Raw genomic sequence first — 18,757 nt, 5'->3', positions numbered from 1 at the left:
TGAGACCCGGTTCCGCAGAACCTTCGGATAAGCTATGCAGACGACAAAACAGTACACATTTTCTCATTGACCCGTTTATTAGGAGAAGAATTAGGGACAAGAGAAAGGGAAAAGGCCATCGACAGGAGTTGCGGAGCAAAATGTGTAGGAGAAAAACCTCGTTCCCTTGTGGGATGCGAGGAAACCTTACGGTTCTCCTTCCTGTCAGGTAAAACCTGTTACGTAGAGTTTCGTAGAGTTTTGTGGAGTTTTGTAGAGGTTTTGTAGATGGTTTAGAGGGGAAAAACGAGGGGAAGGAGAACAGATAAAGGGGAATAAAATAAAGTGAAAAATAGGGGAAAAATCCGTCACCAACGGACCGCAACGTGGCGTGAAAGTAGTAGAAGTGCGGTGGCGAGGAGACTCGGCAGGCAACGCGCGTTGGCCTAAAAAGGATGTGGGTTGCCTGCACATCTAAGTCTCGCGACGAACGGGATACTGTAGACAAATGCGCGCGCCGTTTAAATAATGAGGCGCGGCAATAATTTAGTAGAAATTGGTAGAATTGACCGATTTCGATGGAATAAATCGGGGAAAGGCGATCATAAATAAAGAGGAATAACTGTGTGAGAGTTCGGCTTATAATTTCGGGGGATTTTGCGGGGAAAATCAATGTGACCCGGAATTATCGAGTCGTAAAGTTGGCAGTTTTATCCAGAGGCGTTAAACTGACAACACTCCCCGGGGGAGGAGCAAGAGAACGAATCATGACTGTGATAAGGACTTGTAGAACTACATCCGCGTTGCGACGAATTATTACTGTCGTTTGACGTAGTTGACGGTGGAATCATAGTCAGTTCATGTCATTGTGGGATACTGTACTCTTGGCTCTTTCAGAGTAGATATTTATAACTCTTTTATTTATTTGATCGTCCATTAGGGATAATATAAGTCCAATTTGGATCTTGCTTAAAGCATATGATAGAGAGATAGTAGAGAGTATTAGGAGTAGAAAAATTGAACAGATTGCAGAAGCTTATGATTTCTGGAGAGAACGTTGATATTGAATTGTTAGTAGAAACAATTTCTGGTGGCAAGGCAGAGGGTGGCACGCGGAACAGTTACTTAGCTCCCGCGCCTGCCTTCGAAAGGCGGTTATTGAGAGTAGTTGCGGAACACGTTGTTGTCCGTTTTGTTCATGGGGTGCGTATGCAGTGAATCGTAATCCACTCCTCTGTCCTCGAAGTAAGACTCGCTGATTCGGATCTCTTCGATTCCGTTAACTACTATGGCATGAACCATGTCAAATGTCAGATTTCCATTAGTGGCGATGAATTTTTCGACCACTCTTTTTCTCATTTCGCCTGGAAGCTTGGTGCAGAATTGCTTGATGACTGTTTCGTCATCAATATTCATTCCTCTTTCTTTCATTTCGCTCAGAACCATTCGGTGGGCTCGAAGATCGTCCGTCATACGATCGCTATCTGTATGGTGGAATGGGATGCTGCCAAATTTATTGTGCAGAGTCATCTTGTCAGACTTTCGTCCATATTTGGACTCGAGTTCTTTGAAAGTGAGGCGAATAGCTTCTTCTGTGTCTTCAAGGCGGTAGAGACATTTGCTCGCTCGACCTGTCAGATGTTGTTTTAACAACAAGAGTTTGTAACTGCTCGTTATGTTTGGGTTCTGAATGACATAGTCACGGAATATGTTCCGGAAGATGTCAAAATCTGAAGAACCGTCAAATGTCACGAGATAACCATGTACATTGTGGAAACTGACATTTTTCAAGTGATTAGGAATAGTTTTTGATGGAGGAGTCAAATGTGGGTTGCCATTCTTGTCATATTTTGAATAACGGTTGTCCAGCTCCAAGGATCTCATGGCATAGTCGTCGTCGTCTTCCGATGGCATGATGTCATCGTCGTACTGACGGATTCCTTGAGATTTCTGTTCATCTTTATTCAAGGTTTTGTGGATTTTATGAAGTTCAGAGCCCGTCTGTTGAGCCTGTTTTCTTTCTTGTTCTTGTTCTAACTCCTTTTTTCTCTCTGATATCTCTGATTTCTCAGTGTGCTGATGTACGAGTTCTGTTGAGCGAGAGCTGCTTTTCTCATCGGATTGGCTCGTTTGAGCTCTGTCATTACAGACATGTGGATGTTCTGACGAATTCTGCTTCTCAAGTATTGTGGGATGCGAGTGATCATCGTTGCGAAGAGGTGAATCTGTCGGTTTTTTCTCATCGATGGAGATAATCAGGATCGGTGTTGCGACGCCCCTGTTCGCAATCTTTGCCTCTACCGTCAGAATCTCATCTCGGAGTCTTTTTTCTTCGGCAGCCTTTTCTTGGATCTCTAACTTGACTTTCTCCATTTCGGTTTTCAAGTCTTTCAGCTTATCTTCTAAGTTAGAGTCCTCCAAGTGGGTTGCCGTCTCTTCTTCTGGTAGATGCCGTTGCTCATTCTCGGTTCTTGCGAGTGGCGTCAGGTCTTTAGCATCACCACCATTATTTTCACCAGCGTCCTCCAATGACTTGGCGAGCAGACTTGTCTCCTCTAGCTCATTAATTAGCTGTTGGATGACGTCGTCAATGAAGTGCTCCACCTTGATCAGGTCTCCCGTTTCTGGGTCGATCTCGAGTAAACCCAATTGTTCGACTGCCGAGTTGGCATCGTGGACACTTTCGTCAAATGGGCTGGCTGGTTGACCATGTTTGGTCAGCTCAGTTTCGATCAGTTCGATCAGTTTGGTACTTACAGAAATGGCTGTCAAGTACTGTGACTTGGCGAGATATTTATCCATTTCTTCTCGGTGTTTGTCTTTCTTGATCGAATCGATAACGAATGGGTGCACCTTACTCGAGTTGACCTGGTCTGGGAGGGCTCTCAAGTTCGTGATCTGCTTACGGGTCTCCGAAAGCGTCTCGTCGAGTCTCTTGAGCTGTCCCGTATTGGGAGCTGTTGTAGAGTTTTTGATATTGGTAAGGAATCTTTTGGTCGAGCTTGCATGCCTGCTAACGGAGTAGATGGTGTTGTCGATGATTCGTTTCAACGGGCCAGTAACCGTTCTGCCGACGGATTTACCGGTGCTGGACGACTGTGGGATGCCAGCAGTTTTCTCGGCCATGGTTGAAGTTGTTGTTCGTTCGAACGTTGAAAATCAGTACCCTGGAAATAGATGTATTATGGATATGTTATAGGGGGTACAGTTATAATTGAGAGGGATTGGTATAATGGTGTGGATGTTGCCCAATCGAACTGGAGAAGCAGTAGTATCGAGAATACTCTCTGGAATTGTGTGTTGTTGGTTGTTGACGTAGAGGGTTTTGTTGAAAAAGGCTGTTGTCGGTGGGTAGCCCTCTTGCTACTACACCGATTCCCGGATAATTTCGACGTGAACAGACCCGTTGTGGGTAGCTGTTGCCAATGGACAGTTCTTTAACTATGCCACTAGTTTTCGATTGGTTCCGGTGTGAACAGGCTTTTGGGGGTTGCTGTTGTCAGTGGATAGTTCTCTTGCTATTCCACCAATTCCCGGATAATTTCGACGTGAACAGACCCGTTGTGGGTAGCTGTTGCCAATGGACAGTTCTCTAACTGTACCACTAGTTTTCGATTGGTTCCGGTGTGAACAGACTTTGATGCATGTGTAGGGTCGAATACTTTTAGGTCCATTGTCCTCTCACTTCTATCACACGGCCTGCATTTGCGCTATGTCAGCACCTTGTGATCCTTATAGGACTGCCGCTTCGCCTAACCACATGTTGACCTTCCCGGATACCTTTAGATCCTTAGACCTGTTATACGACGCCCAACAGTGACCAGGATGAATTTATTCATTAGGTAGCAAGCCCTCTGGTGAGACTGAAGGGGCCTTATAGGTCTGTGCCGCTCCGAGTTGTCAGTGTAGAAATTAGTGGATGGACATTATAACCACTAGCTCTTTGAGACTGTGGGATGCGAGTTGATGTTTTTAGTCGATGAGCATCAGCTGAATCTGCTAACTTCCTCTGAACCTTTCTTTGACGTCGTAAAGAGAGGTTTGCTCCTATCGTAGAGAACTCGCTTTTCTGGTCCGAATAGTCATCCGGCTCTTTTAGTCCGGTTCTCAGACTCCAACATCTTTCTACACCAAGATGTGGATGAATCAAATATCTCATGGACAATGCCACGTAATTGGATATATTGAGTCACAGAAAGAAGGACTAGTGATCGTGCTAAAAACGCTCACATCTTCATTTTCTCGCAGAGGAGTGTCGAAAACTAATTCGTTCGGAGAGACTCTGAAGAGAAATTTGTAACGATGTGTAAGAGTACAGAGGACATATACAGTCATGTCTCTTATTATGTAGGCTTGTTCATTTCAACGTGGTTCAACATAAATCAGTTTTATCTTTGTGGGATGCCATCCAAATACTACTGTATTGAGGCTACTGTATCATTTTTGATACATCTGGGTTAGAATGCCGAAAATGAGATTTATTTCAACACTTTTTTCTTTTTTTGAAATGAATTGTAGTTGTAGACGTTGTTTACACATCGAAACGTCTCTCAACGATCAAATTGTCAAACTAAATAAACGTAGAAACTTTTCAGTATTATTATTTCCGATTGTAGATAGTACTTCCTTCAGCTCTTTACTTCGCGGGTTGCACTATTTTTTGTAGTACGATTGAATCAACTAAAGTCTAGAATTTTCAGTGATTCAGGTGTATTTAGGTGTCATAATAGTGCCAAGGAATTACACGTGTAGATGGTTGTGGGCTGCCTGACATACTGCCAATATAATAGGTCAGCCTGGTGTACTCCTCTTTCAGTATCTGTAACTGGCCGGAAACAGATACCCTCCGGTCCTTAGCAAGATGCTGGAAGTCGTAGGATCTAGTCTCGTTGATAGAATACGTCAAGTATCGCGGTCTTTCTAATTTTCATACTGGGATTGTATGATTCAACACTATTATGTGATCTTAAATTGAGGGTTTCCCTGTCCATTGGGGTCACCCGACTCTTCTACCGAGTCGCAGTTGGTGGATTTAATCCTCCCTTTATCTGTAGATGTTATATGCGTTTGCTCCAATATATGTAGAAATTTGTGCTCGTAAAATTTTTTCTTTCCAGTCATTTCAGCAACATTCCAGGGGCAAGTTCATGAAAAGTAGCAGCATCAAATAACAGTCGAGTATAAAACTCGTGAAACTAGGTGATGACGTTATGTGATAGTAGAATGTTGGGCAAGAATTTTATTTTCAGTTGACAGTAGTGGTTACAATGAATCAATGAGGCTAACAAGGTTTATGACCTTTCCCTTCTATCATTTCGTCCTCTCTGATACAGTTCAACCCTCTTTAACACGTTGGTGTTTCCTCTTTTTCAAGGTTATTGTTCCCTTTTTGTGGGAATCAGTAGTTTTGGAAATTGCTCTTTACTGACTCTCTGAAAAGAGTGGGCTGCTCGATTTACGTTTTTATGCTTGTATCTTATCTGCTTTCTGACTTCTTAACTTTCTCTATCGTCGTCAACTTCCTTAAGTTTTCAACAATGGAGGACTCAGATTCTATATCATCTGGTCTGGTAGCTGGAAAGAGAAGAGTGTGTATTGAGTACCGTTTTTCAGATGCTCTCAATAGTATTTGTTTAGTAGATGTAGATTGTGGAAGCATAGTAGCTAGCAGAGCGAGCAGGTATTCAGATCTTTTAAGAGCAATGTGTACCTTTGTTTTAGTTACACAAACGTTTATTAACGTGGGTTGCCAGAGATACAATGTCAACAATATAACAGATTCAACAAGGAATTAACAAGTTGGACAGCATTGTGGGCTGCCAATGTGTATGCTTTATGAGTGGTGGATGACGTCCACGCTTCATGCCGACGAACTTCGTTCGGAATCGGTGGGTGGGCGCACAAGACATCTTCTCTTGGGTGGGTTCCTTGGAGATTCCAGTCTTTTTCTATAAGAAGCATCATGTTAATTTCGTTAACTAGTCAATTGTTAACTGTACTCACTGGTATTCGTGTGGGCTTCCTCTTTCTTCTTCTCTTTAATCTTTCCTCTTCAGTGACTCGGTGCTCCGATGTGGGATGCATCATCTGACTGTTCTCTCTGTTTCCCTGGCTCGGCAAATAATGGCGGGGTGCTCGAACGTTGTATGTGAGGATGACATTCTGAAATAAAAACAGATGTGTTGTAGAACTTTCAGAGAGATACGAGTTTAGTCGAGAGAGCAAGAAGAAGATGAATACAGAAATTATCAGTGTCAGAAGCGAGAAAGAATGTATGAAAGGGGGTCAGTGTTAGCCTGATTCGTAGTTTTCCGTGCTTTCATATGTATAAGCTTTCGGATTTCTATTGCCATTGTAGTCTGATAGAAGTCTCATGTCATCGGAAATTCTTATTGGAATATCGGGACTGACAGTTTTTTTTTAATCGAAATTGTTAAATTTTGATCAATTAATCCGGTATCTTTCAACTCGGAGAACTAATAGTTCTTTTAGATTCGGTTTAGAATCAATTTTGAGTCAATATAGACAGTCAGAATCACTTTTGGCTGATTGCCAATTGGTATGTTTCCAAAATTTTTTAGAAATTTCAGTGAAATTTTCCTTGATCTCAGATAAAATTGGGCTGCGAGTAACCATATGAAGGCTCTGATACTTCCTTGAGTGGGGAAGTATGATGTATATTAAAAGCTCCACAAAAAAATTCAGATTGGAATTTTTTCTAAGTTTTTAGAAAAAATGAAATTTTGGGCAGCACCTCCCCTAGCAAAACTGGCGTTGACATGCCTTTTCGGCTATGTATAGTGTTTATGGGATGCTATGAAAATATTTAAGTCGGATGTTATCATCTCTTTGGAGTTGTTCCGATATTTTCAGCCAAATCTCATCTGACTTTTTTTTTCAGATTGGAATTTTTTCTAAGTTTTCAGAAAATTGAAAATTTGGGCAGCACTTACCCTAGTAAAACTGGTTTTTGGCATGCCGTTTTTAGCTATGCTTACCGTTTGTGGGGTGCTATGAAAATATTCTGATCGGGTATTACCGACCTTACGGAATTTTTCCAATATTTTCCACCAAATTTTCAGCCAATCAACCGAAAGTTTTTAGATTGGAGATTTTTTTTTCTAAGTTTTTAGAAAAAATGAAAATTTGGGCAGCACCTCCCCTAGCAAAACTGCTTTTTGTCATGCCCTTTGGGCTATGAATGGTGTTTGAAGGGGTGCTTAGAAAAATATTCAAACCGAGCTTTATCGATTTTTTGGAATTTTTCGAATATTTTCAGCCAAATATTTCTGACTTTCTGATGTGTGGGCTGCGAATCTTACAGAATTTTACTTCGCCGGCCTTAGCATTCACTTTTTTATTGATTGCTAGGCTTTTGGATCTTCGGAATTACTCGCGCCGAAGATTTTTACCGATCTTTTCAAAATTTTCAACTGAATTTTCAGTGAAATCTGGCTGATCGGATATGAAATCGATCAAATTTTTGCTTAACTATGGCGAATTGCTTGGGAAAACCATTATTTCAGTGATTCAGATTCATTTGAGTCTTAAAAATATTCGAGATTTATTTTTAAAGACATTCGAAATTTTCGAAATAAATTCCTCGTGGAAATTTTGGATTCTGGCAAAAATCGGGCATAGGTTCCCCTTGAAATGTGGGTTGCGCCGATTGGAATCATTGAGATAATGAATAAGAATCATTATCAAATCGATTTTTAATCGATTTGAATTTTTCTGGATTTTCGAAAATTTTTCGAAATCGCGTTCTCACTGAAAATTGTCAGATTTTTGTCGAAATTTGGGCATTACTTCCCCTAAAGGGGTGGGATGCTCCGATTATATTCATAATGGAATGAATTGAAATCAGTTCGTATCGATTTGTATCGATTTCCGAGTTTTTATTGATTTTCGAAATTTTCGAAAATAATTTTCAGTGAGAAATTGATGATTCTTGAAATTTTGGGCAGCAATTCGCCTAGTAAATCGATAATTTACTATTCCAGATATTCTTTATTCAAGAATTATCCGAATTTTTGGCTTTTTAGCTCAAGAAATATCAGAATTTGTAAAATTCTAGCCGTTTTCGGCAAATTTTCGGTCATTTTCGGCCCAGTGGGGTGCTCCTCAGCTTTTCGGAAAATTTTCCGGCCACGCGTTCGCTGTTGGAGACTTGTGGGTGCCGATCGTAACTGATTTTTCAGTTTGCGATGGAATTTTCCAAAAAATGCCAATTTTGGTCATTTTTCAACGAGTTAGTCGTGTTTTTGTAGAAATTTCCGTATAAATGAGTTACCGGCAGGTTCAGTGGATTTTTTGTTGTAGACGGGTGAATTATCACTCCGATTGTGGACCCCTCGCTTGTTTTTCGCGAATATTCGTCGATTTTCGACGAATTTGACCGAAATTTCGCCACCATGTGGGCTACTTGTGTAATTTCTTACCTTCCCAGCTGTAGAATGACTGGGATTCAGTAGAATGCGCCTTTTTGGCGACTTTTTGTAGAAAATCCGTCGATGTGGTGGGCTGCGCTTCGATTGGTCGATTTTTTCGTGTAGAATACGCATTTTAGGCGATTAGCGTAGAATTTCGAGTAGTTTTCAATTCGAAACTTACCTTTTCGATATGGGATGCAACATTTTATTCGATTTTCATCGAATTTTGTGGGGGAAAAGGGGAAAAATCGATAAAAACACGGATTTTTTCGGAAAAAATCGGAAATTTTTTAGAGTGAGCAAGTGTGTGTGCGGAGTGTATGGCATACACCTCGCGCGCCACACGCTCATTTTTGAGCGTCGGCGCCCACTTATCGTATTGAGTACTGTATGCGACCGAGTGCGCATTGTACGCAATCGGTGTTTGCGTACAATGACTCGCGCATTGTCGACCGTATACCTCCGAAAATAATTTGAATTGAATTCAAATAATTTCGATGTTTTAACATCGATTTTCGGGTAAAATAGACCGAATTTTTTCGAAAAAAATGACAACCGAAGTCCGAAGAAGCCCGAAAACACCTGTTTTTCAGATTTTTTCAGAATTTTTTGTAGAATTCGACCGGATTTGGTACTGATTTCGCCGCGAGGACGATTTATATCGATTTTTTGAATTTTCTCGATGGAATATGGCATTTTCTGGCTATAAATGTAGAATTTAAGAAAGAATCAAAGCTTTTCGTGTGTAGTAAATTATTTTATCACGATTTGAAGCTGATTTATGTAGAATTATCGATATTTATGGCAGATTTATCGATTTTTTGTAGATTTCTTCGCCGATTATGCGATTTTCGCGAATAATTTGTAGATTTTCGCCTCAGTGGGCTGCCAGAAGTTGTCGATCGAGTATATTTTCGTGGAAATCGTAGAATTTCGTCGTTTTTCGTCGAGTTCGCGGTCGTGGGGTGCTCAGACGCCAGGAAGGCTAGCGGGTTCGACTTGGGTTCGAATTGTAACTTGTAGAGGGGAGAACTCGAAGTTCTACTACCTTAAACAGACCGTCCGTCGATGCACCATGTTGACAATGCCTGTAGGTCCAGTCGAAGACCAGGACACAGTCATAACCCAGGGAGACCCCCTGTATGCGCCGTATGAGACCCGGTTCCGCAGAACCTTCGGATAAGCTATGCAGACGACAAAACAGTACACATTTTCTCATTGACCCGTTTATTAGGAGAAGAATTAGGGACAAGAGAAAGGGAAAAGGCCATCGACAGGAGTTGCGGAGCAAAATGTGTAGGAGAAAAACCTCGTTCCCTTGTGGGATGCGAGGAAACCTTACGGTTCTCCTTCCTGTCAGGTAAAACCTGTTACGTAGAGTTTCGTAGAGTTTTGTGGAGTTTTGTAGAGGTTTTGTAGATGGTTTAGAGGGGAAAAACGAGGGGAAGGAGAACAGATAAAGGGGAATAAAATAAAGTGAAAAATAGGGGAAAAATCCGTCACCAACGGACCGCAACGTGGCGTGAAAGTAGTAGAAGTGCGGTGGCGAGGAGACTCGGCAGGCAACGCGCGTTGGCCTAAAAAGGATGTGGGTTGCCTGCACATCTAAGTCTCGCGACGAACGGGATACTGTAGACAAATGCGCGCGCCGTTTAAATAATGAGGCGCGGCAATAATTTAGTAGAAATTGGTAGAATTGACCGATTTCGATGGAATAAATCGGGGAAAGGCGATCATAAATAAAGAGGAATAACTGTGTGAGAGTTCGGCTTATAATTTCGGGGGATTTTGCGGGGAAAATCAATGTGACCCGGAATTATCGAGTCGTAAAGTTGGCAGTTTTATCCAGAGGCGTTAAACTGACAACAGTTACTGTAGCTAACCAATCTCAGATGACAGATTGTTGTTAGAAGTGAGGTACTGTATTTACCTTACCATAGCTAGTAGGCACTACTGTAATGATTACTGTAACTATCTATCATACTGTATTTTCTGTTTCCAGGTTGCCTCCGAACACTCATTATCCCTACCCATTGGTATTTATGGAACTGCAGCGATTCTCGGATTAATTGCATCTCTAAGTCTTCCGATTGAGACAAAGGGAAGGCAAATGATGGTGAGAATTGCTCATTTTCAAAAATACTTTTCCTGAAATCGAATGTTTTCAGGATTCTCACTAGAATCATGACTTCTTCACTTCCGATCTCCACACTTCCCTGTCTGTCTGTTTGTGTGTCTGTGTGCCCGTCGATCTCATTTCTTTCCATTGCTTCACTTTGATTTAGTGCCTATTCATTCCAAAATAAATCATATCTAAATGGGACATCTGGATGTATAGACACACATTTGTTGGGGAATGACCTAGCTAACATTTGAAGGAAGAATTGGTTTTCTAGGTCAGCTCGGAAGAATGACCGGTGACCAGGGAAACCTTTGCTGAAAAAGTAAGGCCATCATAAAAAACTCAATCTTATCATTCTGAAAATTTTCTGTGAACTGGCTTCATGACCGTACCCCAACCCCGTGAACTTTTTGTTCTGACATTTTTCTGACCCTTCCTGTTAATCTACGCGTGGAATCTTGCAAATCAATCATTACCGTCTTCCCACTATTCAGGAGTCGCCGAAATCTTCTATTCGATTGAAAAATTGATCGAATCGAAATGAAGACAATCATCGCGATCACTTTGGTCTTGCTTGGAGGTAAGTGTCCCCTTCTAATTTCTCTCTCCTTGTAAGATGACACTTCCAGCAAACCAAATCCACGCTACTATTATCGATAAGTGTTGGACAGAGGAAGAAATGATCAGAAAAACCTACGTGGATAAAAGGAATGAGGCCCGTCAAAATACGGCTAGAATTTTTCAGATAGCTAATATGCATGCTATGGTAGTTTATCTTTATCATTTCTCCAATTAACGATAAATTTTCAGAAGTACGACGATGGACTCGCAAAAAGAGCTAGGAAAACGATAAAATCGTGTGCAGACTTAAAGAACGGCCCGGACTATCAGCTCTTTACACTCGGACGAGAAGAAAGCAATAAAGTTTGGAAGGAATATAGGAAAAAAAATTTGAATATAACGGAAGATATAGCAAACCCAATCGAAGGGGAACATCCTCTCCAAACAGCTTACGCTAAATGCAACTTGACTGTTACGTGTACCATGAATATTTATTATATGGGTCGATATAAACCCCACAATAGATCGGAAATTACATTGTACGCTTATAAGTGAGTTCAATTATATTTTTTGTCAAACTCAAACTCATTTTGTTTTATTGCAGAGGCACACTCACTCTGGATGATATCAAGTTTGGACCAGCCGGATCACAGTGTCCCCATGGAGTAACTGATAAAAACTTGTGCATCGCTCCGCCAAGAGCTAAAGAAGAGAATGATTCTGAATCTGGAGAAGATGGTGAGGGAGGTGAAGGAATCGGAGGCAAGAACATGGCGACGATGGTTGCAGTGAACTCGATTTTTGTGTACTTGTCGATATGGCTAGTTTTCTAGGAATGTGAAGGGAAACGGAATAAATGATTGGGTTTTTGGTTTCAATCTTACTGGGACAGGTTGGAAACTTCGGAAAAAATCTGCAACAATGATTTTGCTTGAGAATATACAGTTTTGGTTTCCGGAGCAGATTTGTGTTCGTCCCCGGATAATTAGGTTTTGCCAGTTGAGCTTCTTATTCACGATAAATGGCTCATAATTAAGATATTATTGAAAAAGAAATGCAAAACGTGACCGACAACACAGATGGGCTCCGGAACCCTGGGTTTTTTTGGAAATCTTCGAAAAATTTATCGTAAAAAATATCACGAAAAGTCTTTGAAATTTGCTCTAGAATTTTCGAAGATTTTTCGAAAAATTCTTCAAGTATGCTTTCAAAGACACACACAGTGCACATATCATAGAAAAATTACCGAAAACTGAACATTTGTAGCTGTAACACGTAGGTGACAGGTGTTACTTATGACTTTTTTCAAATTGGTCGGATTGGTCTAAAACTTTTGGGAGCTACGATCATGAAGCTAGTTCACTGGAAATTTTGAAAAGAGTGAAAGCTTTTCTGATGGCCTAACTTTCCAAGAATCCATTTCGCAGGCCTCCGCTGATCTAGTGAACGAATCTTCCATAAAAACTCTTACAAGTTCCGGGGATGTGTGTTTGTGTCTGTACATCCAGATGTTCAATATCGATATTATCTGTTCCGCTAAAAAAAAAATTAAAAATAATAAACAAGCACAAATTACAGTGACCTAGATACTGTAACTTGTCTTCTAATAGTAAGGTTGGCCAGCTACAGTATTGGTATCTGCAGAAAATACCTCTGTAAAATAATTGCTTTTTTGAGAAACCATCAGAAAAAAGGTTTCAAGTTCAATATTTTTAAAATTTCTCGTGTAGTAGTTTCATGACCGTAGCTCAACACCGTGAACTTTTGTTCTGACATTTTTTCTGACCTTTGCTGTCAATCTACGCGTGGAATCTTTCAAATCAATCATTACCGTCTTCACACTATTCGAGAATCGCCGATCAACCGATTGATTCGAAATGAAGGCAATCCTCACGGACACTTTGGTCTTGTTTGGAGGTAAGTTTAGATTCAGGCATGCCATGAATTAAAAATGAAAAAAAAACCTCGAAATTTTGGGTTCAAATACATACTGTTCACTTTTCAGTCCGCGTCGGTTACACCGACTTCATCAAACACTGCCTAAATGAAGAAGAGTTTGATAAGCACTGGGCAGACCATCCGTTACCCAAGATCGCATCTCTCAACTCTGCGCGAGCCGATATTGCAAGTAGTCATGAAATTGCAAACATGCATGAATTGGTGAGATCTTCTCAAGTTAATACAATAAATTTTAATGCAGAAATACGACATGTCCCTGGAGAAGGAAGCGAGAAAGATGAAGTCTTGTGATGATATCAAACACGGTGTCAACTATCGAGTGTTAAACTACGGGAGAAAAGAAAGTAATGCAATTTGGGAAGCATTTGTGAGGAGCGGTTCGGATATTACATCTTTCATTGGGGCGTATACTGAGCACCAGCATCCACTCCAGACGTCTTTTATTCAGTGTGATTTGAAAGCTGACTGTGATAAAGCAACCTTTATCGTTTTGTACGGATGGCGGTGAGTTGACTGAAAACTTTAAACTCTAGAGATCTCATCAATTCCAGTGGAACACTCTCCGTATCTGACTTCCAACGAGGACCGCCCGGATCGAAGTGTACTCATGGAAAGACTGAAGAAGGATTGTGTATTGCACCGCCAAAAACTGAATCAAAGACAACTACTTCACCCAAATCTAAAGTAGAGACCACTGCTCCACCCACATCTAAAATAGAAACGATTGCCCCGCCCAAATCTAAAATAGAGACAACTGCTCCATCCAGATCTGACTCAGAGGCGATTGCTCCTCCGTCCGAAAATAATGATGAAGGGGTGAACTCTATTCTTGTCTACTTGTCTATTGCTTTCGTGTCTCTTTTTCTATGAATTTAAATAGAACTGGAATGAATGATTTATGCTTGGTTTTGATGACAGCCGCAAGGGGACGGGGTAAGCTCTATTGCACAGAAAAAGCATTTGAGTTCATAATAAGAACGGGAAGGTTACGGTAGATCTTGCGGATGACTGTAGTTGATCTCAAATTTCACAATTAGTAGTTCTTCACTCGTGATACTGTACTAATAAGACAATTTAAAACTTTGTAAGATTATCTGTAAGACTCAGATTTCCAGTAAATCAACTTTTCTAACTTGAAATGAACGAAAGTTATATGGAAATGTGAAATGATTTGTTATTAAGCGTCGTGTCTGCATTTCCATGATTCCAGTGCTATTCTGAAGACTTCGGCAAGCACCAGTAGTCTAGCCAAGTTGCATTGCTAAAAATTAGAGTGTTTTAGATTGAAAAGGTTTTCAGTTCATTTTTCGTGAACTTTGAAAAACAGCTTTTCCTCAATTTCTTTAACACGTGGGATTGTTTTAGAGGAATCTGATAAGGATCAATGCAATATAGTGATAGTTGTGTTGATTATTACAAACGGTTTTCAGCTTTCCGATTTCAAAAATGAAAGTACTTATCGCAATCACTTTGGTATTGCTCAGTGGTGAGTTAGACTTCATAAAATGATTGAAATGAGTTTCATGTGTTCCAGCTCGCTTCGGTTACACCGACTTCATCAAACACTGTCTAATTGAAGAAGAGTACAATCAACGATACGCTCCTTTTCTCCATAACAAAAGTGAAACCAAGGTCGAAGCCGAGAACACAGACCGAGTAGACGTTGCAAAAGGATTTCAGATTGCAAACATGCATGAAATGGTAAGATCTGGAAATGGTCTTCAATTCAATAGATTTTCATTTTAGAAATACGACATGTCCCTGGAGAAGGAAGCGAGAAAAATGAAGTCTTGTGACGATTTCAAGCACGGTGTCAACTATCGAGTGCAATTTTACCGCGAAAGAGAAAGTCGTGCAATTTGGCAGGAATTTGAGAAGAGTTTGAATAAATCCCCGAGCAATTTTGTTGAGGGTGCGAATCCACTCCAGACGGCTTATATTGAATGTGATTTGACAACTGATTGCCGCTTTGATGCTCATCGCTTTGACAATTTTGATGATCTGGAAACAGATCATATCACTTTCTACGGCTGGCGGTGGGTTGTCTGAGAACATTACACTCTAAAGAACTTATTAATTACAGTGGAACACTCTCCGTATCTGACTTCCAACACGGACCGCCCGGATCGAAGTGTACTCATGGAAAGACTAAACAAGGACTATGTATTGCCCCTCCAAGATCTGTAATGGAGACGACTGGTCCTTCAGCTGAAAATAATGGAGAATCGGAAGGGATGAACTCTATTTTTGTCTACTTGTCTATTGCTTTCGTGTTTCTTTTTCTATGAATTTGAATTGAAGTGGAATAAATGAGTTGTTTGGATTTACATGGCAGTTGCAGAAAACTTTGAATTAAAATCAGAGGGTAGGAGGATACCATATATCTTGCGTAGTACTGTAGCTGATAGGTCTCAAATTTGACAATTACTAGTTCCCCAGTCGTGATACTGTACTAATAAGACAATTTGAAACAATGTAAGATTCTCTGTCTCACTATCAGACTAGCAGCAAATCAACTCATTTTGACTTGAAATGAACGAAACTTATATGGAAATGTGAAATTATTTGTTATTAAGCATCGTGTCTGCGTCTCCATGATTCCAGTGCTATTCAGATGACTTCGGTAAGCACCAGTAGTCTAGCCAAGTTTCATTGCCAAAAATTAGAGTGATTGAAAAGGTTTTCAGTTCATTTTGACGTGGATTCAATTTTTGGATAATCAACTTCTTATCCGCTCCTTTAACACGTGGACTTGTTTTAGAGGAATCTGATAAGAATCAATGCAATATATTGACAGTTGTGTTGATTATTACTGACAGTTTTGAGTTTTTCGATTTGAGCAATGAAGGTACTTCTTGCGGTCACTTTGGTATTGCTCAGTGGTGAGTTAGACTTCATAAAATGATTGAAATGAGTTCAACGTGTTCCTGCTCGCTTCAGTTACACCGACTTCATCAAACACTGTCTAACAGAAGAAGAGTTTAATAAGCACTGGGCAGACAATCCGTTACCCAAAATCGAATCTCTCAACGCGTTGCGAGCGAATGTTGCAGACATGAAGGAAATTGGAAACATGCATGAATTGGTGAGATCTTCTCAAGTTATTACAATAAATTTTTCGTTCAGAAATACGATATGTCCCTGGAGAAGGAATCAAGAAAAATGAAGTCTTGTGATGATATCAAACACGGTGTCAACTATCGAGTGGCTTTCTACGGCGAAAAAGAAAGTCGTGAAATTTGGCAGGAATTTTCGAAGAGCACGGAATTCCCCTCGTTCCATTTTCACGAGGAAGAACACCCACTCCAGACGTCTGTTATTCAGTGTGTTTTGACAGCTACTTGCCACTTAAATGCTAGTCGCTCTGGCAATTCTTTTAATACGGAAATGGCCACTATCACTTTGTACGGCTGGCGGTGAGTTGTCTGAAAACTTTAAACTCTAGAGAACTTATCAATTTCAGCGGAACATTCTCCCTATCTGACTACCAACGTGGAGAGTCCGGATCGAAGTGTACTCATGGAAAGACTGAACGAGGACTGTGTATTACCCCTTCATCTGAAAATAATGGTCGATCGGAAGGGGTGAACTCTATTCTTGTGTATTTGTTTATTGCTCTTTTGTCTCTTTTTCTATGAATTTGAATTTGAACTGGAATAAATGAGTTTGTTTTAAGATATGGGTTACTTTCAGGGTGATGGGTCTAAGAGCAATGTCAAAGCAAGCTCCGTGGTTTTTGTTTTTAGGTTATCACTACTTCCAGGTGTCAAAACAAACTGTACTTTTTTCAGTGTTCGAGGGATGTCTATAATGTTTTTCGGGATAACTAAATTTTCAAAACCGAATTTTAGGATTTCGAGGAACGTCTAAATCTTTTAGAGACTTTAAACAATTTTGAGCACTTTTGGTAACCCAAAAGGCGCCTTATAATTGAATTGACTTTCCGTATGCGTTCAGAATTCTATATAAATTTGCACACTAATAAAGTTGGATTTTTTGCTCCGGGCTCCACCTCATTGCCATGTGGCCATCCAGCCGCTGGCCGAGAAAGAGAAAAGCTAGTTCCTTTACGAACCCGATAGTCCTACCGAAATGGAACTTATGTTCAGAAACTACTCCAAGCCAGCTACTCACCGGAATACACACAATCTCTGCCTTACCCGATCTACAATTCACAGTACATTAAAAACCGATCTGAATGATATATATACAGTTGTAACTACTAGATACAGAAACCTATACAATCATCAAAATCAAAACTACCATCAAAACCTAGAATAACTCATTTATTCCAGTTCTATTCAAATTCATAGAAAAAAAGACACGAAAGCAATGGAAAAATAGATAAAAATCGAGTTCACCCCTTCACCATTATTTTCAGACAAAGGAGCAATCGTCTCTGAGTCAGATCTCGGCGGGGAAATACACAATTCTAGTCCAGTTGTTCCATGAGTACACTTCGATCCGGGCGGTCCGTGTTGGAAGTCAGATAGGGAGAGTGTTCCACTGAAATTTATAAGTTCTAGAGAGTTTGATGTTTTCAGACAACTCACCGCCAGCCGTACAAAGTGATATCGGCTGCTGAAAAATTAGCGACATCATCAACAAGAAGCGTTTCCATGAAACATGTAGTTGTCAATTGACATTCAATGAAGGACGTCAAAAGTGGATGGTCCGTCTCAGAATACGAGGTAGCGGTCTTATTCGCACTGTTCTTCACGAATTCTTTCCAGATTGGGTCCTTTTCTTTTCTCCCGTAGTAATCCACTTGATAGTTGACACCGTGTTTGAAATCATCGCAAGACTTCATCTTTCTTGCTTCCTTCTCCAGGGTCATGTCATATTTCTAAATTGAAATTTTATTGAACGTGAAAAACGTATGGACAAAAAAAAACCTCACCCATTCATGCATGTTTGCAATTTGATGCTTTTTTGCAGTTTTCGCACGAATCATGTTGAGTAATTCGGTCTTGGTTGCTATGTTGTTTGCCAACGGTTTATTAAACTCTTCTTCAGTTAGACAGTGTTTGATGAAGTCGGTGTTACCGAAGGAAGCTGAAACACAACATTGTTGAACTCATATCAGCCGTTTCATAGAATCTAACTCACCACTGAGCAATACCAAAGTGGCCACGAAAAATACCTTCATTGCTCAAATCGAGAAACTGGGAGCTGTCAGAAAGTAGTAATAATCATCAAAGGTCCCTTAAATATGTCCACGTGGTCTTGCAATTGTGGAAACGTTTTTTTTCTTAGAAGTAAAATTGAGTTCACGTCAGAATCAGCAACAAAAATCTATTCCAGTTTAGATGTCCTTTGAAAATAAGAACGCCCCAAAAGACGTTTTACAATTGATTCGTATGCGTTCAGAATTCTCTATAAACTTGCACACTGATAGTTTCGAATTTGCTCTTTTGAATGATAGTGGTCTAAAAGTTCAAAACTCTCGAAAAGTTAGAGTTTTTTCGCTCCGAAAGTTTGCTCATTTTCCATCATCACCTCGCGTCCCTAAAAGAGCAAAAAAACGAACTAAAATAAAAGCCCAGAAAGCGGGAAACGGATGACTTTGACGATGGCTAGGCTGACTAATTTATTACAAATTTAATTGTATTTCGTGTCTTCTTCTGTGGGCGCCCCTTCCTTTCTTTTTGTCGTCTGACCTCGTGTCGAGCCAATTTTCGCCTCGTTTTACAACTTTTTCCGT

The 18,757-nt window shown here is 40.4% G+C and overlaps 5 protein-coding genes across 5 annotated transcripts; 3 read left to right on the top strand and 2 right to left on the bottom strand.

The window, feature by feature from the left end:
• Positions 1-5,759: 5,759 nt before the first annotated feature.
• On the bottom strand, positions 5,760-13,036 carry GCK72_008607 (uncharacterized protein; the record flags this gene model as incomplete). Its single annotated transcript, XM_053726912.1, has 4 exons — positions 5,760-5,927; positions 5,983-6,141; positions 11,711-11,923; positions 12,881-13,036. 4 exons carry the CDS (start codon positions 13,034-13,036, stop codon positions 5,760-5,762), a joined length of 696 nt encoding a protein of 231 aa, XP_053586489.1.
• On the top strand, positions 11,074-11,927 carry GCK72_008608 (uncharacterized protein; the record flags this gene model as incomplete). The annotated part of the gene is made up of 4 exons (XM_053726913.1): positions 11,074-11,113; positions 11,163-11,299; positions 11,344-11,645; positions 11,699-11,927. 4 exons carry the CDS (start codon positions 11,074-11,076, stop codon positions 11,925-11,927), a joined length of 708 nt encoding a protein of 235 aa, XP_053586490.1.
• GCK72_008606 (uncharacterized protein) lies at positions 12,972-13,923 on the top strand (the record flags this gene model as incomplete). Its single annotated transcript, XM_053726911.1, has 4 exons — positions 12,972-13,011; positions 13,100-13,254; positions 13,502-13,557; positions 13,605-13,923. The coding sequence occupies 4 exons, from the start codon at positions 12,972-12,974 to the stop codon at positions 13,921-13,923; spliced, it is 570 nt and encodes a 189-aa protein (XP_053586488.1).
• A 576-nt stretch (positions 13,924-14,499) lies between these two features.
• Positions 14,500-16,691, top strand: GCK72_008605 (uncharacterized protein; the record flags this gene model as incomplete). The annotated part of the gene is made up of 6 exons (XM_053726910.1): positions 14,500-14,539; positions 14,588-14,754; positions 14,800-15,089; positions 15,137-15,236; positions 16,180-16,469; positions 16,517-16,691. 6 exons carry the CDS (start codon positions 14,500-14,502, stop codon positions 16,689-16,691), a joined length of 1,062 nt encoding a protein of 353 aa, XP_053586487.1.
• Positions 16,692-17,360: 669 nt separating this feature from the next.
• Positions 17,361-18,202, bottom strand: GCK72_008604 (uncharacterized protein; the record flags this gene model as incomplete). The annotated part of the gene is made up of 4 exons (XM_003093947.2): positions 17,361-17,559; positions 17,607-17,899; positions 17,954-18,108; positions 18,163-18,202. The coding sequence occupies 4 exons, from the start codon at positions 18,200-18,202 to the stop codon at positions 17,361-17,363; spliced, it is 687 nt and encodes a 228-aa protein (XP_003093995.2).
• Between the last annotated feature and the right edge of the window lie 555 nt (positions 18,203-18,757).

Source organism: Caenorhabditis remanei, chromosome III, assembly GCF_010183535.1.
Source record: "Caenorhabditis remanei strain PX506 chromosome III, whole genome shotgun sequence".
In the NCBI taxonomy this organism is placed as follows: domain Eukaryota; kingdom Metazoa; phylum Nematoda; class Chromadorea; order Rhabditida; family Rhabditidae; genus Caenorhabditis; species Caenorhabditis remanei.
The sequence above is the reverse complement of the archived record's forward strand: the minus strand, read 5'-3'. Positions and strand labels throughout refer to the sequence as shown.